The following is a 15929-nucleotide window of genomic DNA, read 5'->3' as shown; positions in this document are numbered from 1 at the left end:
GGCCGGCAGCCCCTTACCCCGGGCCCCGCGCGGCGGCGGCGCAGGCTCCCACGCCCGGGCGGCCTTTCCCCGGCTCCCAACTTCGGCGCCGCCCGCGGCCGCCCGGGGGCAGGTCGGCTCCGGCCCGGGGGTAGAGGGGGTGGGGGGGGTGGGGGGGTGGGGGGCGCGCGCCCGTGCGAGGGGCGCTGTCCGGGGCACGTGCGCGGGAGCGCGCCCGGGAGTGGTCGCGGGGGGCGGGGCGGGGCGGGGGCGCGGGGGGCGGGGCCGCGGCGGCGCGGACGCGGGGCTGGGGCTGGGCTGGGCTGGGCTCGGGCTGGGCTCGGGCGCTGGCGGCGGCGGCGGCGGGCGGCGGGGCTCGCGCGGGGCAGCGGGAGTTGGCGCGGCGCTGCGGGAGCGGGAGCGGACGGCGGGCGGCGGGGCGGGGGCAGCTCGCTGGGGCGCCGGCCCGGGAGCCGGAGGAGCGGCGGCGGCGGCGGCGGCACCATGGGCTGCACGCTGAGCGCCGAGGACAAGGCGGCGGTGGAGCGCAGCAAGATGATCGACCGCAACCTGCGGGAGGACGGCGAGAAGGCGGCGCGCGAGGTCAAGCTGCTGCTGCTCGGTGAGCGCGGCGGGCGGGACCCGCCCCGGGGCCCCGGGACCTCGGGACCTCGGGACCCCGGACCCCGCCCGGACCCCGGCCCCGGCCCCGACCCCGACCCCGACCTGCGCCGCGCGGGCCCGGGCGCGTCCTGCGGGGCCCGAGTGCCCTCCCCGGGCCGGGCTGCTGCGGGTGCCCGGGGCTGGCGTCCCGGAGACGCGCGCTGCGGAGCTCTGCTCCGGCTTTCGGAAAGAGCCAAAAAACAAAAAAGAGTAAGCCGGGGTTTTGCCGGGAGGATGCATTAGGAAAATGCCCACAGCGTAGGATTTGTGGATCTGACTTGGGGTTTCTTTTGTTCCCTGCCCCCCCCCCCCCCAGCTCACATGCACCCTACGGCTACTTAGGCAGGTGCAAGGTTTCTCAGAACCTTCATCTGCCCCAGCAGCGACTGCTTCTGCTTTACACCAGCCATAATAAAAGAAATATTGCACAAACCTGTTTTCAGTAAGCTCCTGTCTCATTGGTTTAATGACTGCAGGAAAAAATGGTGGGTTTTTTTTTTTTTTCTTCTCCATTACTAGTAGGCTTAGAAGCAGCAAACTTGGCATGACTAAAAGTAATAATGATCTGAGTCATTCTGCCAGCAAGCTGTGAAATAACTTTGCATCTTAAAGACCTGCTTGGTTTTCTTCACCCTTGTCCCCAGTATAGATCTTTCTCAGTTAGCGCTGTTTACCTAAGTTTTTATGTTAACAAGAAATACCATATTTGGCGGAGGTCAGTGTATTTTCAGTGTATGGAGCATAGGAGACACACACCTTGACAGGGAAACAGGTAGGTGGTCCCCTTGTGCTGGGAATGTGCTTGAGACATAAAGGAAACAAAAGGAAGACCCCAAAGTTCCCTCCCTGCGGTTTCTGTACTCCTGCTCTGATACGTTCTTTCCGTGGACTTCCCTGTGAGTCCAGTTTTGAGCCAGCCATCCACCATGTTCAGAGCCATTGGAAAAGGAGTCCCCTGCTGTCCTTTGATGCTTTCATTAGATGCCTGTTGGAAAGAGATGGGCTGGGATGAAAGTCAGAGGAGTTGGTGTTTGCTTCTGTTTGGAAGAGGCCGGTGTTTCTCAACGTTAGCTCCATGGGCGTCTTAGGCTGGGTGGTTCTTTGTTGGGCAGGCTGTCTTGTAGGCTGTGGGATGTGTAGCATCCATGGTGTTCTCTGGCATCTGCCCACGGGATTCCAGTAGCAGCGCCCGCCCTCAACCTTTGATCCTTGAAGATGTCTCCAGATAGTCGGGAGAGTCCCCTGGGGGTAAAAAGTAACCTCTGATGAGCGCCTACATTGACAAGAATAGCTCAATGGGTGCGGTGGAAGTTAAAAGTTGCACCTCTACAACCAGCTATAGTGAGAGTGAGGAGGAGGGTGTAGAAGAGTCATGATGTTCAGAAGACATTATGAGATTTTTGTTTTTCTATACCAGCAATGTTAGATTTCAGAATGATTTTTAAAATTTTTTTTTAGGTAACTGGATTCCATCAGCTATGTTTTCTCTAGTGTTTTGCTTTTCCCCTTGCATCTCCTCTCTCTGTAGAAATCCTTTGCACCCCTGTCTTGTTGGCCCAGCTCTCCTCCTTACTCCTTATTTTACTCCTACTCTACCCTTTTGCCCAGGGTCCCAGCACTCTAGTTCCTATAAACAAAATGCTGGGTTATTTCATAAATGTTACTCTTGGAATGTTTCAAAACATTTTTTTTTCCTAATTTGTCTTTAGCAGTGAAGTTTTGACCTTCGGTTCTTTTTTGGATGTTTAAAGTCAAATGTGTAAGTAGCTCGATGAAATCGTCCCATATAAAACACAACTGAATCAAATAGAAATAGAAAATGGTTTTCTAGGTGATCTATAAACATTGTCACTTCCATTTATATCAGGTCATCTTCCTCTTAATTATTTTAGTGTTTTTCATTACATGAATTCCATTTAAGGCAAAAAGCATCCAAAGTATATTTAAGATAGTACAGTAAATAGTTCATTATATTGCATTTTTTAAAAAGATTTCATTTATTTATTCATGAGAGACACAGAGAGGCAGAGACAGAGGCAGAGGGAGAAGCAGGCTCCTCCCTGCAGGGAGCCCGATGTGGGACTCATCCCAGGACCCCGGGATCACGTCCTGAGCCCAGGACCCAGGGATCACGCTGTAACCGCTGATCCTCTCAGGCGTCCCTGCATTTTTTTTTCTTGAGGCATATATGTATCGTCTTTTAGACATCTGGGATCTGGGTTGAGAGATTCAGGTATGAGATGCACATTATTAGTAAAAAAAAAAAAATGGTACTGGCTGTCTATTATAATTAATTTTAAAAAAAATCATATATTTTACTATCCATGTTAGGAGCAGTGAATTAGGCCTTCAAAAAGAGGGACTTAGTCTAATCATTGACCTAAAGGAAATTAGGTCAGGGTTTGAGTGGTTCAAGTCTTTAGGTTTAGTTTTCAGGCATTGGTATGGGAATGATAATCCTAAATAGAAAAACTTATTTTTATAATGACCGTTTCTTTCCATTAGAGATGGCCAATTGCCTGAGGGGAACACATTTCTTATTGTCATACCTTTGAGGATGTTATGGTCTCTCATTGTTTTAACGGCTACATCATTAGGTTTTGGCTGTGTTTTCAGTGGGACTATATTGCACATAGGGGTATTTCTTAAATATTGGTATGATTTTCAAAGATGTAAAGGGTTAGATTATACAGAAATAAAACATTCATTCATTCTTCATAAATCATTCTACTCTAAAATTGTTTTAAATCTCCTTTAGTCCACCTCACTGTCCTCTGTACTCCGCTATCCTCACAAAGCCCACACCTTATCTCTTTCTGTGGTTTGTTTTAAATATTGTAGGTTGAGTGAAAATTAGGTGAGGGATAAGATCTCTTCTGCTTGGTAATTATTTTTCCATTGGAGCCAGCAACCAGCTCTTCGAGAAGCTACATCATTAATCTTTTTTGTTTCCTTTAAACTTGCCCTGTGACTTCCTTAGTTGGGAAATTCTGGCATTGCAGGAGTTTGGATTTCGCATTGCTTTAGCTATTTCCTTAGCATTGGCTCAGGGTCTTAGATGTCAGAAAGTCTATTTCCTTGAATAAATGGACCTGGTATTTGAACGTGGGTTCTATGCTTCTCTCTCACTCCCCTACCTTAATATTAACAATTACAATGTGGGCACTACAGGTGGTGTTATAGTGTCTTTTGAAAGGGCTGATTTTTCTGTATCTTCTGTTTCGCATTCTTAAAATTTGCAGTTTCAAGTTCTCCGATGTCTCAAGCAGGCTAATTCCAGAAGACTTCCCTGCTTCTGTCTTTTGCATCTAGCCTACCCTTCCTATCATCCTCATTCCTTGCTCAGAAACCTTTGTTGACTTCTCCATTGCCTGCACAATAAAAACTTTCTTCCAGGCCTCGTTTCCCTGCCTCCTTATGCTCTTTTCCTTAGGGTACCCTCCTCCTCCAGATAGGAGCGGTTGGCATATGGAGAAGCATATTGCACTCTGGTTTCTAGTGTTGTTTAGCCCTGTGCCCTGCCTGTTTCTCTGACTGGTGTGAGCACTTCAGGGGCAGGATCATTCTAAGTTGTATTTATATCCATCCCTAACAGCCATCTACTTTGTCCTGTGCTTAATTAATTCCTAATTATGTTAATACCTTGTATAGAATTAGGACTTCCCCTAGAATATAAACCATATACTTTGCCATTTTCAGTATTGATGGGAATAATTACCCAGCCAAACAAAGTAAACCAAAAAGGAATGTTAACAGTATGTGATGACCAAAAGAAGCACGTGGTATCTAAAAGCATATTGGTTTAAGAATTGTTTCCGATTTTTGTGAGAACTTTTTCCGAGTTGTATTATTTGTTAGAGAAGATGACAGTGGATATTCAGTGGGGGAAAGTCTGCTAAGTTGCAGTTGTAGTGTCATTCCTTAAAATTTTTCTTTTGTACAGCTCTCATTTTGTGACCTTTATTTTTGGCCTCTTTTAGCCATAAGTAAAGAGCATGAGTCTTGTTAAATGTATCCATGATAGGAAGTATAATGCCTGTGTTAGAGAATTTAGTTGAAGATGTTTGGAAATACGATGCCTACCTTACAGGATTTAGTGGGAGATGCTATTTAAACCTGAGAAAGATTGCTGTAATTTTTTAAACAAAAGGTGAACATCCAACCACGATCTTAAAGTTTTTGTTATGTGTGCCTCAGCCTTGGAAAGTTTAAGTGACCACAAATTCCCATGGGAGGACCTGGATGTATTTGTTGCACTTCTAGGTCACATATTTCTTGGTCACATGTTCTGGCATCCAGTTACCCAATGTGTGACTTCCCACAGCGTGACATTGGTGAAGCTGAGATCCCAGATGGCATTTGAGCCGAATGAACTAAGGTCAACAGTGCCTAATCTTGTAGTGCATAGACTGGCTCCTGTTATAACGTGTTAAATGCTAATTAAAAAATCTTAGCAGAAATAGGGCAAAATTAGTTTTAAAGTGAATGTTCATTCCATAAATTTAGTGGCTTAAAACAAAGTATAACGTATTAAGTGTACATTCCTGGAGGTCGGAAGGCCAGGTTTCATCAGGCTAGGATCAGGATGTCCGCAGGACTCATTTGCTCGGAGAGCTCACAGGAGAATCTTTTTCTTTGCCTTTCCCATCCTCTGGCTAGACGCTGTCTGCTTTCATTGGCTCATGGGGACCTTTCTCCATCTGCAGAACCAGCCATGGCTGGTAGAGGCTTTCTCCCAATGCATTGCTCCTGTGTTGCCTCCTTTTACTTACGAGGACCCTGTGATTACATTGGGTCCCCCTGGATGATTCCGGCCACCTACCTACCTCACCTCGGGAGACTTGCCTTAATCACATCTCCGCAGTTCCTTTTGCCACGTAGGGTGACGTGTTCGCAGGTTCCAGGGATTGGGACATGGGCATCTTTGGGAGCTATTATCCTGCCTCCCACAGTCTGCCCTCTGGCTGCCAAAGATTTATGTAAAATGCATTTACCGAATCCCAGCATCTCCCACAGTCTCCACCCAGTACAGCATCAGCGGTGCCCAGGATCTCCTGCACCTCAGTTTGCGTGGGCTTCTGGGGCTGGGCCAGCCTGGGCCAAAACGCATCTCTACCTGTGAACCAGTGAAACTTGAGAACCTGTCCTCTGCTCCTCTAATAAGATAGATACGCCTGTTCAAAAAGAAAGTAGAACAAAAAAAAAAAAAGGGAGTTGTCCGGTCCTCTGCACTTTGCAAACTTAGGTTTCAAGGCCTGGGGGTAAGCCTGTGACCCAGCTCTGCCTTCTGGGTGCTCCGCTCCGCCCTTCCTTCGTCAGGGAAGGTAGCACGTTTGCAGCTGAGTAATTCTATCAGCTGGTTTCTTGCCTCTAGAATTATTGTGACCTAACAGCATTCTGTCATTTTGGAGTCTCTTAATTTCTCTTTGCTTCCTGTCCCGTTTTGCTGTAACCGACAAGGAAGGAAACAGCCTGGACCTTCCAAGGGTTTGCTTGGGAGTCTTCTCCTCTGATATCCCAGTCCTGAGCTCACGCTCTGTTCTCCCACCTGCGGGACGAAATTCACTTGGGCTCTCTGCCACTAGGCAGCAAGGATCCCTTTCTGCTAGTTGAGCACATCCCGTTCTCCTTTGCAGCCACGTCCTCGCCAGCAGCACAGTTAGAGTCCATGTGTCCGGCGGCAGCCTGTTTCCTGGGATCTTGATGTAGGTTTCCTGGCATCTCCATGTAGGTTTCCTGGCATCTCCATGTAGGTTTCCTGGGATCTCCATGTAGGTTTTCTCTAATACATATTCACATGGGAGTTGGCATCTGTAGTTCCACTAGCACATTGGGGCAGTACAGGCTCTTGCTACCACGCTCCTCAAGACTTCAGCCTCTGCCTGGTAGCTGATTCCAAACCCATTTCTGCATTTTTAGTGTTTTTTTTTTTTGCTGCAGCACCCCACTTCCTGATATCCTCCTTGATATGTCATGTATAACTTTAGAGCATGCAGAATGATTATAATTTCATTTTCTTCAGTCCTTTGCCTGTGACTCTCGTGGTAAAAGCAAAATCACCAGTTTCTAGTGCTTCATGTTGAACCCATGGTATTTCATTCCAGACATAAGTGTTAAAAAATAAGACTTTTATTTTTGTTTGCCTCCGCCTCAGTGAAGTTTTTCCTGACCTTCCAGTCTAAATTTGTCTTCCTTCCTCTCCCTTCCTAATTATACCATTTTGAAATCATCTTGTGCATTTACTTTTTTATTGTCTGTTGTGCCTCTCTGTGGGGCTGGCTTCCTCAGAGCAGGAATCCAGTTCGACTTGTTTATCATCTAAAGGCACAGAGTAGTCCTTCCATAAATGTTGTTTAAATGACTGACTAGGTAAATTATTGAACATTGATTTTAACTAATAGTCTTTTAAAGTGAAAACGTTGGTACATTTTTTCTTGTGCCTTGAGTAATTTTAATGAGTTTTGGCCCAGTGTATTCTCATTTATTTCTTTTATATCTTGCTGGTTAGAGTAAGTAATACCTACTATATTATTACTATCTTCTATAAACTGAAATTAATTTAGGGTACTTAATTATTGTTGCATGGTCAGAAAGATATGACTGTGGGTATGTTAGGTGTAGAGTGAAACGTGATTTCTATATTTGTGTATTCCAGACACTTTGTTTTCAACAGGATTGTTGTACTGCTATTTCCCATGTTATTTGAGTGCTTTCTTAAACTGCATACAGTCATTCAAGGTGGCATCGCATGTATGCTCACCATCATATCTATCACAGCGGGACAGTAAGGTTGTAACTTTGGCTTTCTGGAGCCAGTAGGGTGCTCAGAAACTGACCACAGTGTATTCTTTATGTCTTGCCTATCCTTAAGTGGCAAGAATGATCATTGATGGCATTTGCAAAGGGCGTTGTATATTTTTTGGTTTTGAGTTACACCTTAGGTTTACCAGATCCTTAGGAGACTTTATGATTTACATAGGGAAATAAAATATGTACCTAAAAATAATTCCTCATAATGGCGACATAGGGAAGACATGGTATAGTAATAGCTGTGAGGGGAGGTAGGGAGGTAAGCTTTAACCTTGGGGTCTTCATTGTTGATCAGAGACGAGGGTGGATGTCACATACCTTTCAGAAATTACTGTGGTTATAAATCTGTCTATTTCCGTGCATTTCTGGGCTTATTTTTTGATCCTGGCTGGCTGTACACTCTGTATTATATAGAAACTTGTAATCTAGAAGAGACTTTGCTCTCTATAGCTTCGTTTTCTTACATTTTCCACATATAAGGAATTTTAGCCCTCCAGGGTTTGTTTAGCTCTGTCCAGAGACTTGCTGCACAGGAAAAGACGGTTGACCTAGAACTCTGGCAGGAAAATGTTTTCCTTGAGAACTTGGGCAAGTTATCCTAATTCTTTAAGCTTTAATTTTCTTTTCCATAAATTCCAGATAATAAATGTACCTACCTTGTAGGACTGGGGGACAAAGTAAGCCAATACCTCCAGAGTGCTGAGAATAATACATGGCACAGAAGTTCTTAATAAATATAAGCTGTTACGATAAATACTTCAGAGACTCTTTGGAGTCAGCCTTCTCTGTCTCCTTCCAGTTTGATCCATTTATGGTCATTGAATCCTTTTGTTGGCTCTTCTTAGCAAAGGGTATGTATGTACATAGCAAAGATATCAAAAAGTATAAAATCAGTCTTAATTACTAGTTTCTGATTCACCCATGGCATCCTTGTAGGACTTGGCTTTCTGTTAACAGTATCCCCATTGGGAAAAGACCAGGTAAATAACTGTGCTGCATTAGGAATTCTAGAGAGAGTGGATTTTAAGTAATTGGAAAACTTTACAAAAGAGTTAAAGGTAATTTTTTCTCTCTTTTATTACCCATTTTTTAGAATAAATGTAATAATTTCCTGCAAACTTTCCTTTTATCTTCCTTGAAAATAAAACAAGGCTGTTAGTGTTAAGTCATGAAACATCATTTGAGTTGACTGAAATGAATGTGCCATCTCTCTGGGGAATTTATGATTACTTCCCACAAATTTAAAAACCTTTTTGAAACTTTCTGTACTGATGACTCAAACAGATTCCTAATAAGACTCCAAAATTACCATGAATTTACTTTTGAGAGAGAAGGAGCACCTCTTGAAAAGTGGTCTTAGCTTTGATATAGAAACAACGAAGCATTGACTCTGATAGTTTTTGTCTCTTTTACTTCACTGTTGCAGTGAAGTCTTTTAACACTTAGGCTTAAATTACCTGGAAGTTCCTTTTGTTTACTGTGATTTCCTAAGGCACAGTCTAAATTTTTTTCTACTAATTTACTTATCTATATCGTATGCTTTTTTTGTTTGGGCACATAGCTTTTATTTGACAGCTGAACATGGGATCTGTAATGAAATCGCACCTAAGATCAATATAATATAATGGGGATTAGAAGAAAATGCATTTTTATTGGTAGTTCTGAAGTTAATCTAATTTCAAGAGTAACATTTACATTTATTTCAGTGCAATTTAAAATCGATCTATTGAGTTTTCACAACCTGAGCAGTCCATGTAATCAGCAACAGGATCAAGAATTATACGCAAGGGATGTGCTGTGACTGTAACCAGTCGTCACTCTGGTCAATTAAGTTGCTGGAACTGATGAGCTGGTGCTCATCGGGGCCAGTGCTGCGTACCGCCTCCCCCTCACTCATCCTCTCTTGCCTCCCAGAACCTTTCATGTACCCTGGTTCTCTCTGCCATCTTCACATTTCTCTAAAAACTGCGGCGCCCTGGTCCATAAACATTCTCAAGTCAGTCCAGCATTAAAAAATAATAAAATACAAGCAAAACTGTTCATACTCTCCTTAAATCATTTTTAACCTCTCATTTTTCATCTAAATTTTTTAAAATACGAGGCTGCATTTCCATTTTTACTTTGTCACTTTTTAAAAAGATTTTATTTATTTATTCACGAGAGACCCAGAGAGGCAGAGACACAGGCAGAGGGAGAAGCAGCCTCCCCATGGGGAGCCCAACGTGGGACTCGATCCCAGGATCCTGGGATCAAGACCTGAGCAAAAGGCAGACGCTCAAGCACTGAGTCACCCCGTGCCCACTTTTTCTATTCACTCTTTAAATTCCTTTTTCTTTAAAATATTTATTTTTTCAATTATATAGGAGTATTGAGAAATAAAACAGGCACTCCTATAACCCACAGGAATATATTTTTTTAGAGATTATTTTATGGGTGGTCTCTGTCTTCTGGATATTCTTTTATAGTTAGGTCAGGCTTCTCATTCTAACTTCCTGTCTCTTTTCTCATTTTTGTTAAGGTTTTATTTATATATTTGAGAGAGTGAGTGAGCATGTGTGCAGGAGTGGGGGAGGGGCAGGGGGAGGAGCCAGGGGCCCAAGGACCACTTAGGGTGTGGGAGGCTCCATCCCAGGACTCTGGGATCATGACCCGAGCCAAAGGCAGATGCTTAAACCAACTGAGCCACCCAAGTGCCTCTGCAATTTTTTCAAATCTCCTTATCTTTTTGTGTTACGTATATGTCCTTTAGTTCACCTTCTCTATCTAGCGGTAAACTGATCTGCCTTTTAATAAATCGAGTTTTTAATTTTATTAGAGATACTTGTTTTTCTAGCTTTTTAAAAAAGTCACTTTCATCCTACCGTACTTAATTCATAGTCTCTTTATGAAATCTTTATAAAATTCTTAGGGTTCAGATAGTTGTAGGGTCTTGACTGTATTTCACGGTTGGTAGATTGTGTCCTCTAGTAATTTTTTTTACTGCTAGCACATATTAACCAGCACATCGTCTCTGTGAATCACGTGCACCCCACATTGGCTATAATTTTCTTCTTTGTCTCTCAGGGTTAGAGTAGAGGGCAGATGTCCTTCACTTACCTTATTAACACAGTGTTCCAAAGCAGAAGGCATCCTCTCTCACCCACTTACTCAGCCGCTTCCTCCTTCTCCCGGTTGCCTCTGTTTTATTGGTGGCCCCACTAATCCTTGATTTCTTATTTGCTTTCACACTCAGTCAAAAGCTCCATCAACTTTGTTTTCTGAATATTTTGCTTATTTTCCTGTTTCACTTTTTTTCTCATCCAGCAACGTTGAATGTAAGGTTTCCCTTCATTGCTGTGCAGGCTTTTTGCCTCCTGCCACCCTTTGCTCATGTGGTCTGTGCTTCTGAGGCGTATGTGAGTGTGTGTGTGCGTGCTCACGTGGGTGCGAATGTATGTGAGTGGGGGGGGGGTTTGGCTCTTCCAGTACTGCCCTGGTGCCCCTGGTCCTGCCAGCCAGTTTTTTGCTTGCCTGCCAGCATGCACTGCTGATTGGTCTCTTACGTCTCATTCTGTTCACAGCCAGGACCGTCCCTCTTACTGTCTTGGCCCTCCTTTGTGTCTCCTGGATGCTGTGGACCTCTTGATCCCTGTGTTTCCTGTTCAGCCCTCGGCTGCAGAGCCAGTATTAGTAGCCAGGCTCTTGGCTGCCTTGAGCACCTGTCTTCTTGGTCCCATCAAGCATATGGTAAATTCCGTATCCTGTCCATCTTGCAGTGGTGCCAGTGTGCCACCAAGAGATGACTTCAGGTGTTCTGCTTAGCCAGCCTTTTCCGCCAGGCTGCTTGGGGGTGTTCATGCTGAGGTGACTCTTCTCCCAGGACCTCACACGGGCCCCTCTGCCTTGAGCAATCTCTTCATCTTTTCTGACATACTGTTCACCTCTGAAGCTGTGGCTCAAAGAGAGGAGAGCAAGGTAGAGGGGACTCCCAGCCTCTCTCATCCCTAGCTGCCTTCTGCAGTTGCCACTAGGCCAAGCTGCCCTGTGGCTGCCAAGGGTCTCTGCCCTGCGATGCCTGGAAAGTAAGCCACCTGTGCTCCTCATTTTCATCTGATGGCACTAATAAATCCTGTCGACCTCTTCTCCCATTATGCATGTAAGAGCAGAGGAGAAGAGAGAAAAACACATCTGTAATTTTTAAAAAATTCCTCATGTTATATCCTCTATTGTTCTTTGCATCCCTGCTCTGAGGTTAGATTTTTTTCACACTGTCCTTATCATGCTTTTGCTGGTCCAGGTGTGGTCACCTTATTTTCCCAGAGCAGCTCTTCTTAAATTCAAACTTCAGTAAGCATGGAAATAAGCTGGAGTATTTTAAAATGTAGATTTTCATTCTGGGTCTGGGATGGAGCCTGAGATCCCGCATTTCTCACAGGCCCTCGGGCTGCCTTTGCAGCTGATCACCGGGCTGGTCCATATTTTGGGCCACAGAGTCCTAGAGTAGGTGATCCTCCTGGATCTTTTCCATTTATCCGTTGGATAAACGTTTTTCAAGACTTATCCTCTCTTTGCCACATTCACGAAATCTCCTATAACCTCATCTATAAAGTATTAAAAACAGTGCTTTGCACAAAGTAAGAGCTCACTGTAATTTATACACATGCCTGTGTGCACATGCATATGCAAAGCCTATCAGACTTATATAGTTAAGCTCTTAAAGTTAACCTGAAATGGTTTTTTAGTAGCACATTTTGAGAAAAACTTCTTGATATTATCTTACATGGAAACATGTACTTCCTGGAGAGTGATCAAAAACTATAATTAGTCATAATGAATCTTCTGTGTACTTAGCAAGAATTTTTAAAGTGGACTTCTTCTTTTGATGATATGATTATTCAAGGTCAGGTTGAGTGTGACCTTATAAATATGTTTTTATGAACATTTTCAGCTGGTAATGTTCATGATGACATTCTTTTCTCGGAAGTAAATAAAGGACGGTTGCAAACTCTGAGAAAGTTTACAGTCATTGGTCTTGAAATAATTGATCGGACTGTTGTTATGTAACCTCATCTCTCCTAATCTGACCTTACATACGAGGTGATTTCCATTGCCTTTAAAAGGCATTTCTGATCCTAGAAAATGATCCTTTACACTCATATTTACTGACAAGTACTACAAAATATGAAACATTTTGTGATTAAATATCTCGTAAATGATCTATCACTTCTGCTTACGTTTGCTGGTTAGGCCTAACTTCAAGTTAGTTATGACACCTGGTTCTTACGAAATGTGTAAATTCATTCAACAAATATTTATAGAGGCCAACTGTATGGCCTGCATTATCTGGTATCTGGAAATGGAACAGTCTTTGGGAAGCTGTTATTAATTAAAATAGAGGAAACATTCTTTAAGTGTTCTGTAGGATTAAAGCAATATGGTTATTTTGGCTTGTTTACTAATAAGTTTAAGAAAATGACCTCTGGGTTTCTTCTCTCTTTTTGTCTTACTGTAGCTTTGTAGTAAATCATTTTAACTTTGTTTTGGATGATTGCATTTTATACATCAGGCTGAATTTTATTGCTTTTTGCCAAAAGCTATTCAGAAGCTTTCAGAGCAAGGAATAAGTAAGGAATTCCAAAGTAACTTATACTGTGTGCATGGAGATACTTAGAATGTTAGGACTAATTTCTTGAAAAGTTATCAACCAACACTCCAGCCCAAGGGATTTTTAGCAGTCACATTTTTTTTTCAAAGAATTTATTAATGAGAGATACAGAGAGAGGCAGAGACATAGAGACAGAGAAAGAAGCAGGCTCCATGCAGGAAGCCCGGTGTGGTCTCCAGGATCACACCCTGGGCTGAAGGCAGACGCCTAACCACTGAGCCACACAGGGGTCCCTAGCAGTCACATTTGAGATGACTTAAACTCTACTATAAAATGGCCAGTATAAAAAGAGTAGTTCTGAGGAATAGAAAACTCTAACAGAATCCGAGTAGTGGCTATGTTTGGAGAGCCAGTCAGCAGAACTTAAGCTCTATAATCCATAGACTTGTGTAAATTATACTTGGGTGTATGTGGATGTTTCGTCTTCATCAGTGAACAAATGTTGTTTTAAAGAAAACAAAACCAAAAATGTTAGAATATTCAAGCATCAGAATAAGTCTTTTAGATAACTCACTTTTTATTTTTCCTGAATAAAAGTAGAAAATGCTATAGCATTTTTAAAAATGGATCCATACACCTGGGGGACTAGGTTAAGAAATCAACTTTAACGCTTTCAGAGTTGTGTGGTATCTAGAAATTGTTTGGCATAATGGTTTGTCTGGATTTCTGAAAGTTAAGATTATTTAGATTTATTATCATTTTAAGCACTAAATATCATACGGATACGTTTGCAGTGAAGATATCCAGCGCATCTGATACGACGTTTTGAGTGAGAATATAGAGATGGCACTTACTTGTCATTTATTTCCCTCTTACGTAGTCTGTGATTTAAGAAAGGTGGTCTTTTAATAACATATATGTCATTTATCTTTGCAGCATTTTCAGGGATTAGTTTGATATTCTAAAACTTGATATGTGTGTGCCTTAAATGGAAGCATTCAGCTGGAGTATTTCTGTTCTTATATTGTGATTCTGTTATTCCGAATATGTCTCTTGTAATAATGGATTATATGGTGCAGATCCAAGATTGTTTCATACTTTTAATACAGCAGTGGTGTGATAACTTCAGTTTAGAGACTTCATAAAACATACATTCTGCAACTTTCTTGCACAGAGAATATTCACAAAGTTTTTCATCCTCTTCTATTTTTCTATTTAACATTTACATATTATTCTCTGATAACAATGGCATATGTGCTGGTAGGTATGGTAAACATTTGGCATGGAAAGTGTGTGAGGGGTGTCTCTGTTTATAGATAAGGCTTTTTCTGTCTTAGGAAGAGACACCCCTCGAGCTAGCTCCAACAGAGAGTGTTTTATGACACAGCTCAAGGGAAACCCAAAGAAGACAAACATTAAAGCTGATGGGTTGGGAACCAGACGATGCCTTTGGCTCTGGAGCTGATGGCCTTGCTGTGGCGGTTTCCTTCCTGGCTTCTGATTTCCACACTCTGTTAAGTCTTATGCCCAGGTTATATCACGCACTGCCTCAAACTCTTACCTGGTTTTCCAAAATCAGACACCTCTGATCTGCCCATCTCACCTTTTTATCCCTGCATGTACAGTCCTCAACCTTTGGCAGGGGGAGATCGAGCTACCTTTTGGTCAAATCCTCGCTCCCCTGTGGTCTGGGCAGCTCTAGTGGGAGAGAAATGCGGGGCCCTGGCACCTGCTCCTCAGGAAGCCAAGGGAGGAAAGGGCTACCAGACTCCGTTAAACAGAAACGTTTGGTGCTGCCTCCAAGCCTGTGTTACATCTAGTATCAAAAAATAGTTCGTTACACCTAAACAACAAAGAAGTGGCTTTTTCTATCAGACTGTTCCATCGGCGGTGGCGCTTATGTTCATTGTCCTACATGTTTTGTGTCGTGTAGTCTTGAGCCTTACCTGAGATGTTACTGATATCTCAAAGTAACTTGAATATCTGTGATTATATATAGCATTATTTTATTGTGGGAAGAGTATCTAGGCGTTGCTCTGGTTTGTTCCAATATCTAATTATTTTCAAAGGCTGATTGTCTAGTTATTGAGTATTGCATGTGTTCTTTGAACATTTGGGAAAATAAACCTTTGAGTAAGTTTCTTTCCTCTGTGCATCTTGAATAGTTGACATGGTGCTGTATATCGATATAACCGTGTACTTCTGTGGCTTATATATTTACCCATCATTAAATATTTTCAACATATCTCGAGTTTAATGCCTACGTAGTGATCATCTTACAGATCTTCCATAATTTATTGAATCGCACTGATGTTGAAAATTGAGGTCTTTTAGTTTTATAATCGGATATTATACCATGATGACTGTATTTTATGCATATATCATCACCTATATTCCTGATTATTTCCTTAAGTTATTGAGTTAAAAGTTAGGACTTAACGATGTGTACAGCTAGATTGCTTTTCCCGCACGTTCTGGTTTCTACCCCTGCAGGTGGCATGGAGGCTGCTGTTTTCACCTCACCTTCATTAGCATTGAGGGTTCTTGTAATTATCTGTACTAAACTGATGAGTAAAAATGACTTCACATTGTTACTTTAATCTGCAATGTAATTTGCAGAGGGGTGGTGGAAGGACTGTCTCTTCTAAAGAAGTGAGTCTGGTCCATTTTGAGATTCATCAGAACCTGCCCTGTAAAACTTTGCATATTTGTTCCATATAACGTCCCCTCTTGTGTGTGCTTCTTGGTTTTGTTACATTGGACAGAAATTGCTTGCTTTTCTTCAGGTTCAGTAGGAAGATTTAGAATTGCTTAAATATGCCTTGAATGATTTTGATAAATGATATTATTGTATTAATTTAATTATATATGCATTTAGAATATATGACCTGAG

The 15929-nt window shown here is 42.7% G+C and overlaps 1 protein-coding gene across 1 annotated transcript in view; it reads left to right on the top strand.

The window, feature by feature from the left end:
• Positions 1 to 345: 345 nt before the first annotated feature.
• The window catches only part of GNAI1 (G protein subunit alpha i1), an 81800-nt gene continuing 66216 nt past the window's right edge, over positions 346 to 15929 (top strand). The window contains exon 1 of the mRNA XM_026006108.2: positions 346 to 601. Coding sequence (XP_025861893.1) covers positions 484 to 601 — 118 coding nt within the window. The 5' untranslated portion in view covers positions 346 to 483. The remainder of the gene's footprint in view (positions 602 to 15929) is intronic.

This window comes from Vulpes vulpes, chromosome 5 (assembly GCF_048418805.1).
Source record: "Vulpes vulpes isolate BD-2025 chromosome 5, VulVul3, whole genome shotgun sequence".
Taxonomy (NCBI): domain Eukaryota; kingdom Metazoa; phylum Chordata; class Mammalia; order Carnivora; family Canidae; genus Vulpes; species Vulpes vulpes.
This window is presented reverse-complemented; position numbering and strand designations above follow the sequence as displayed.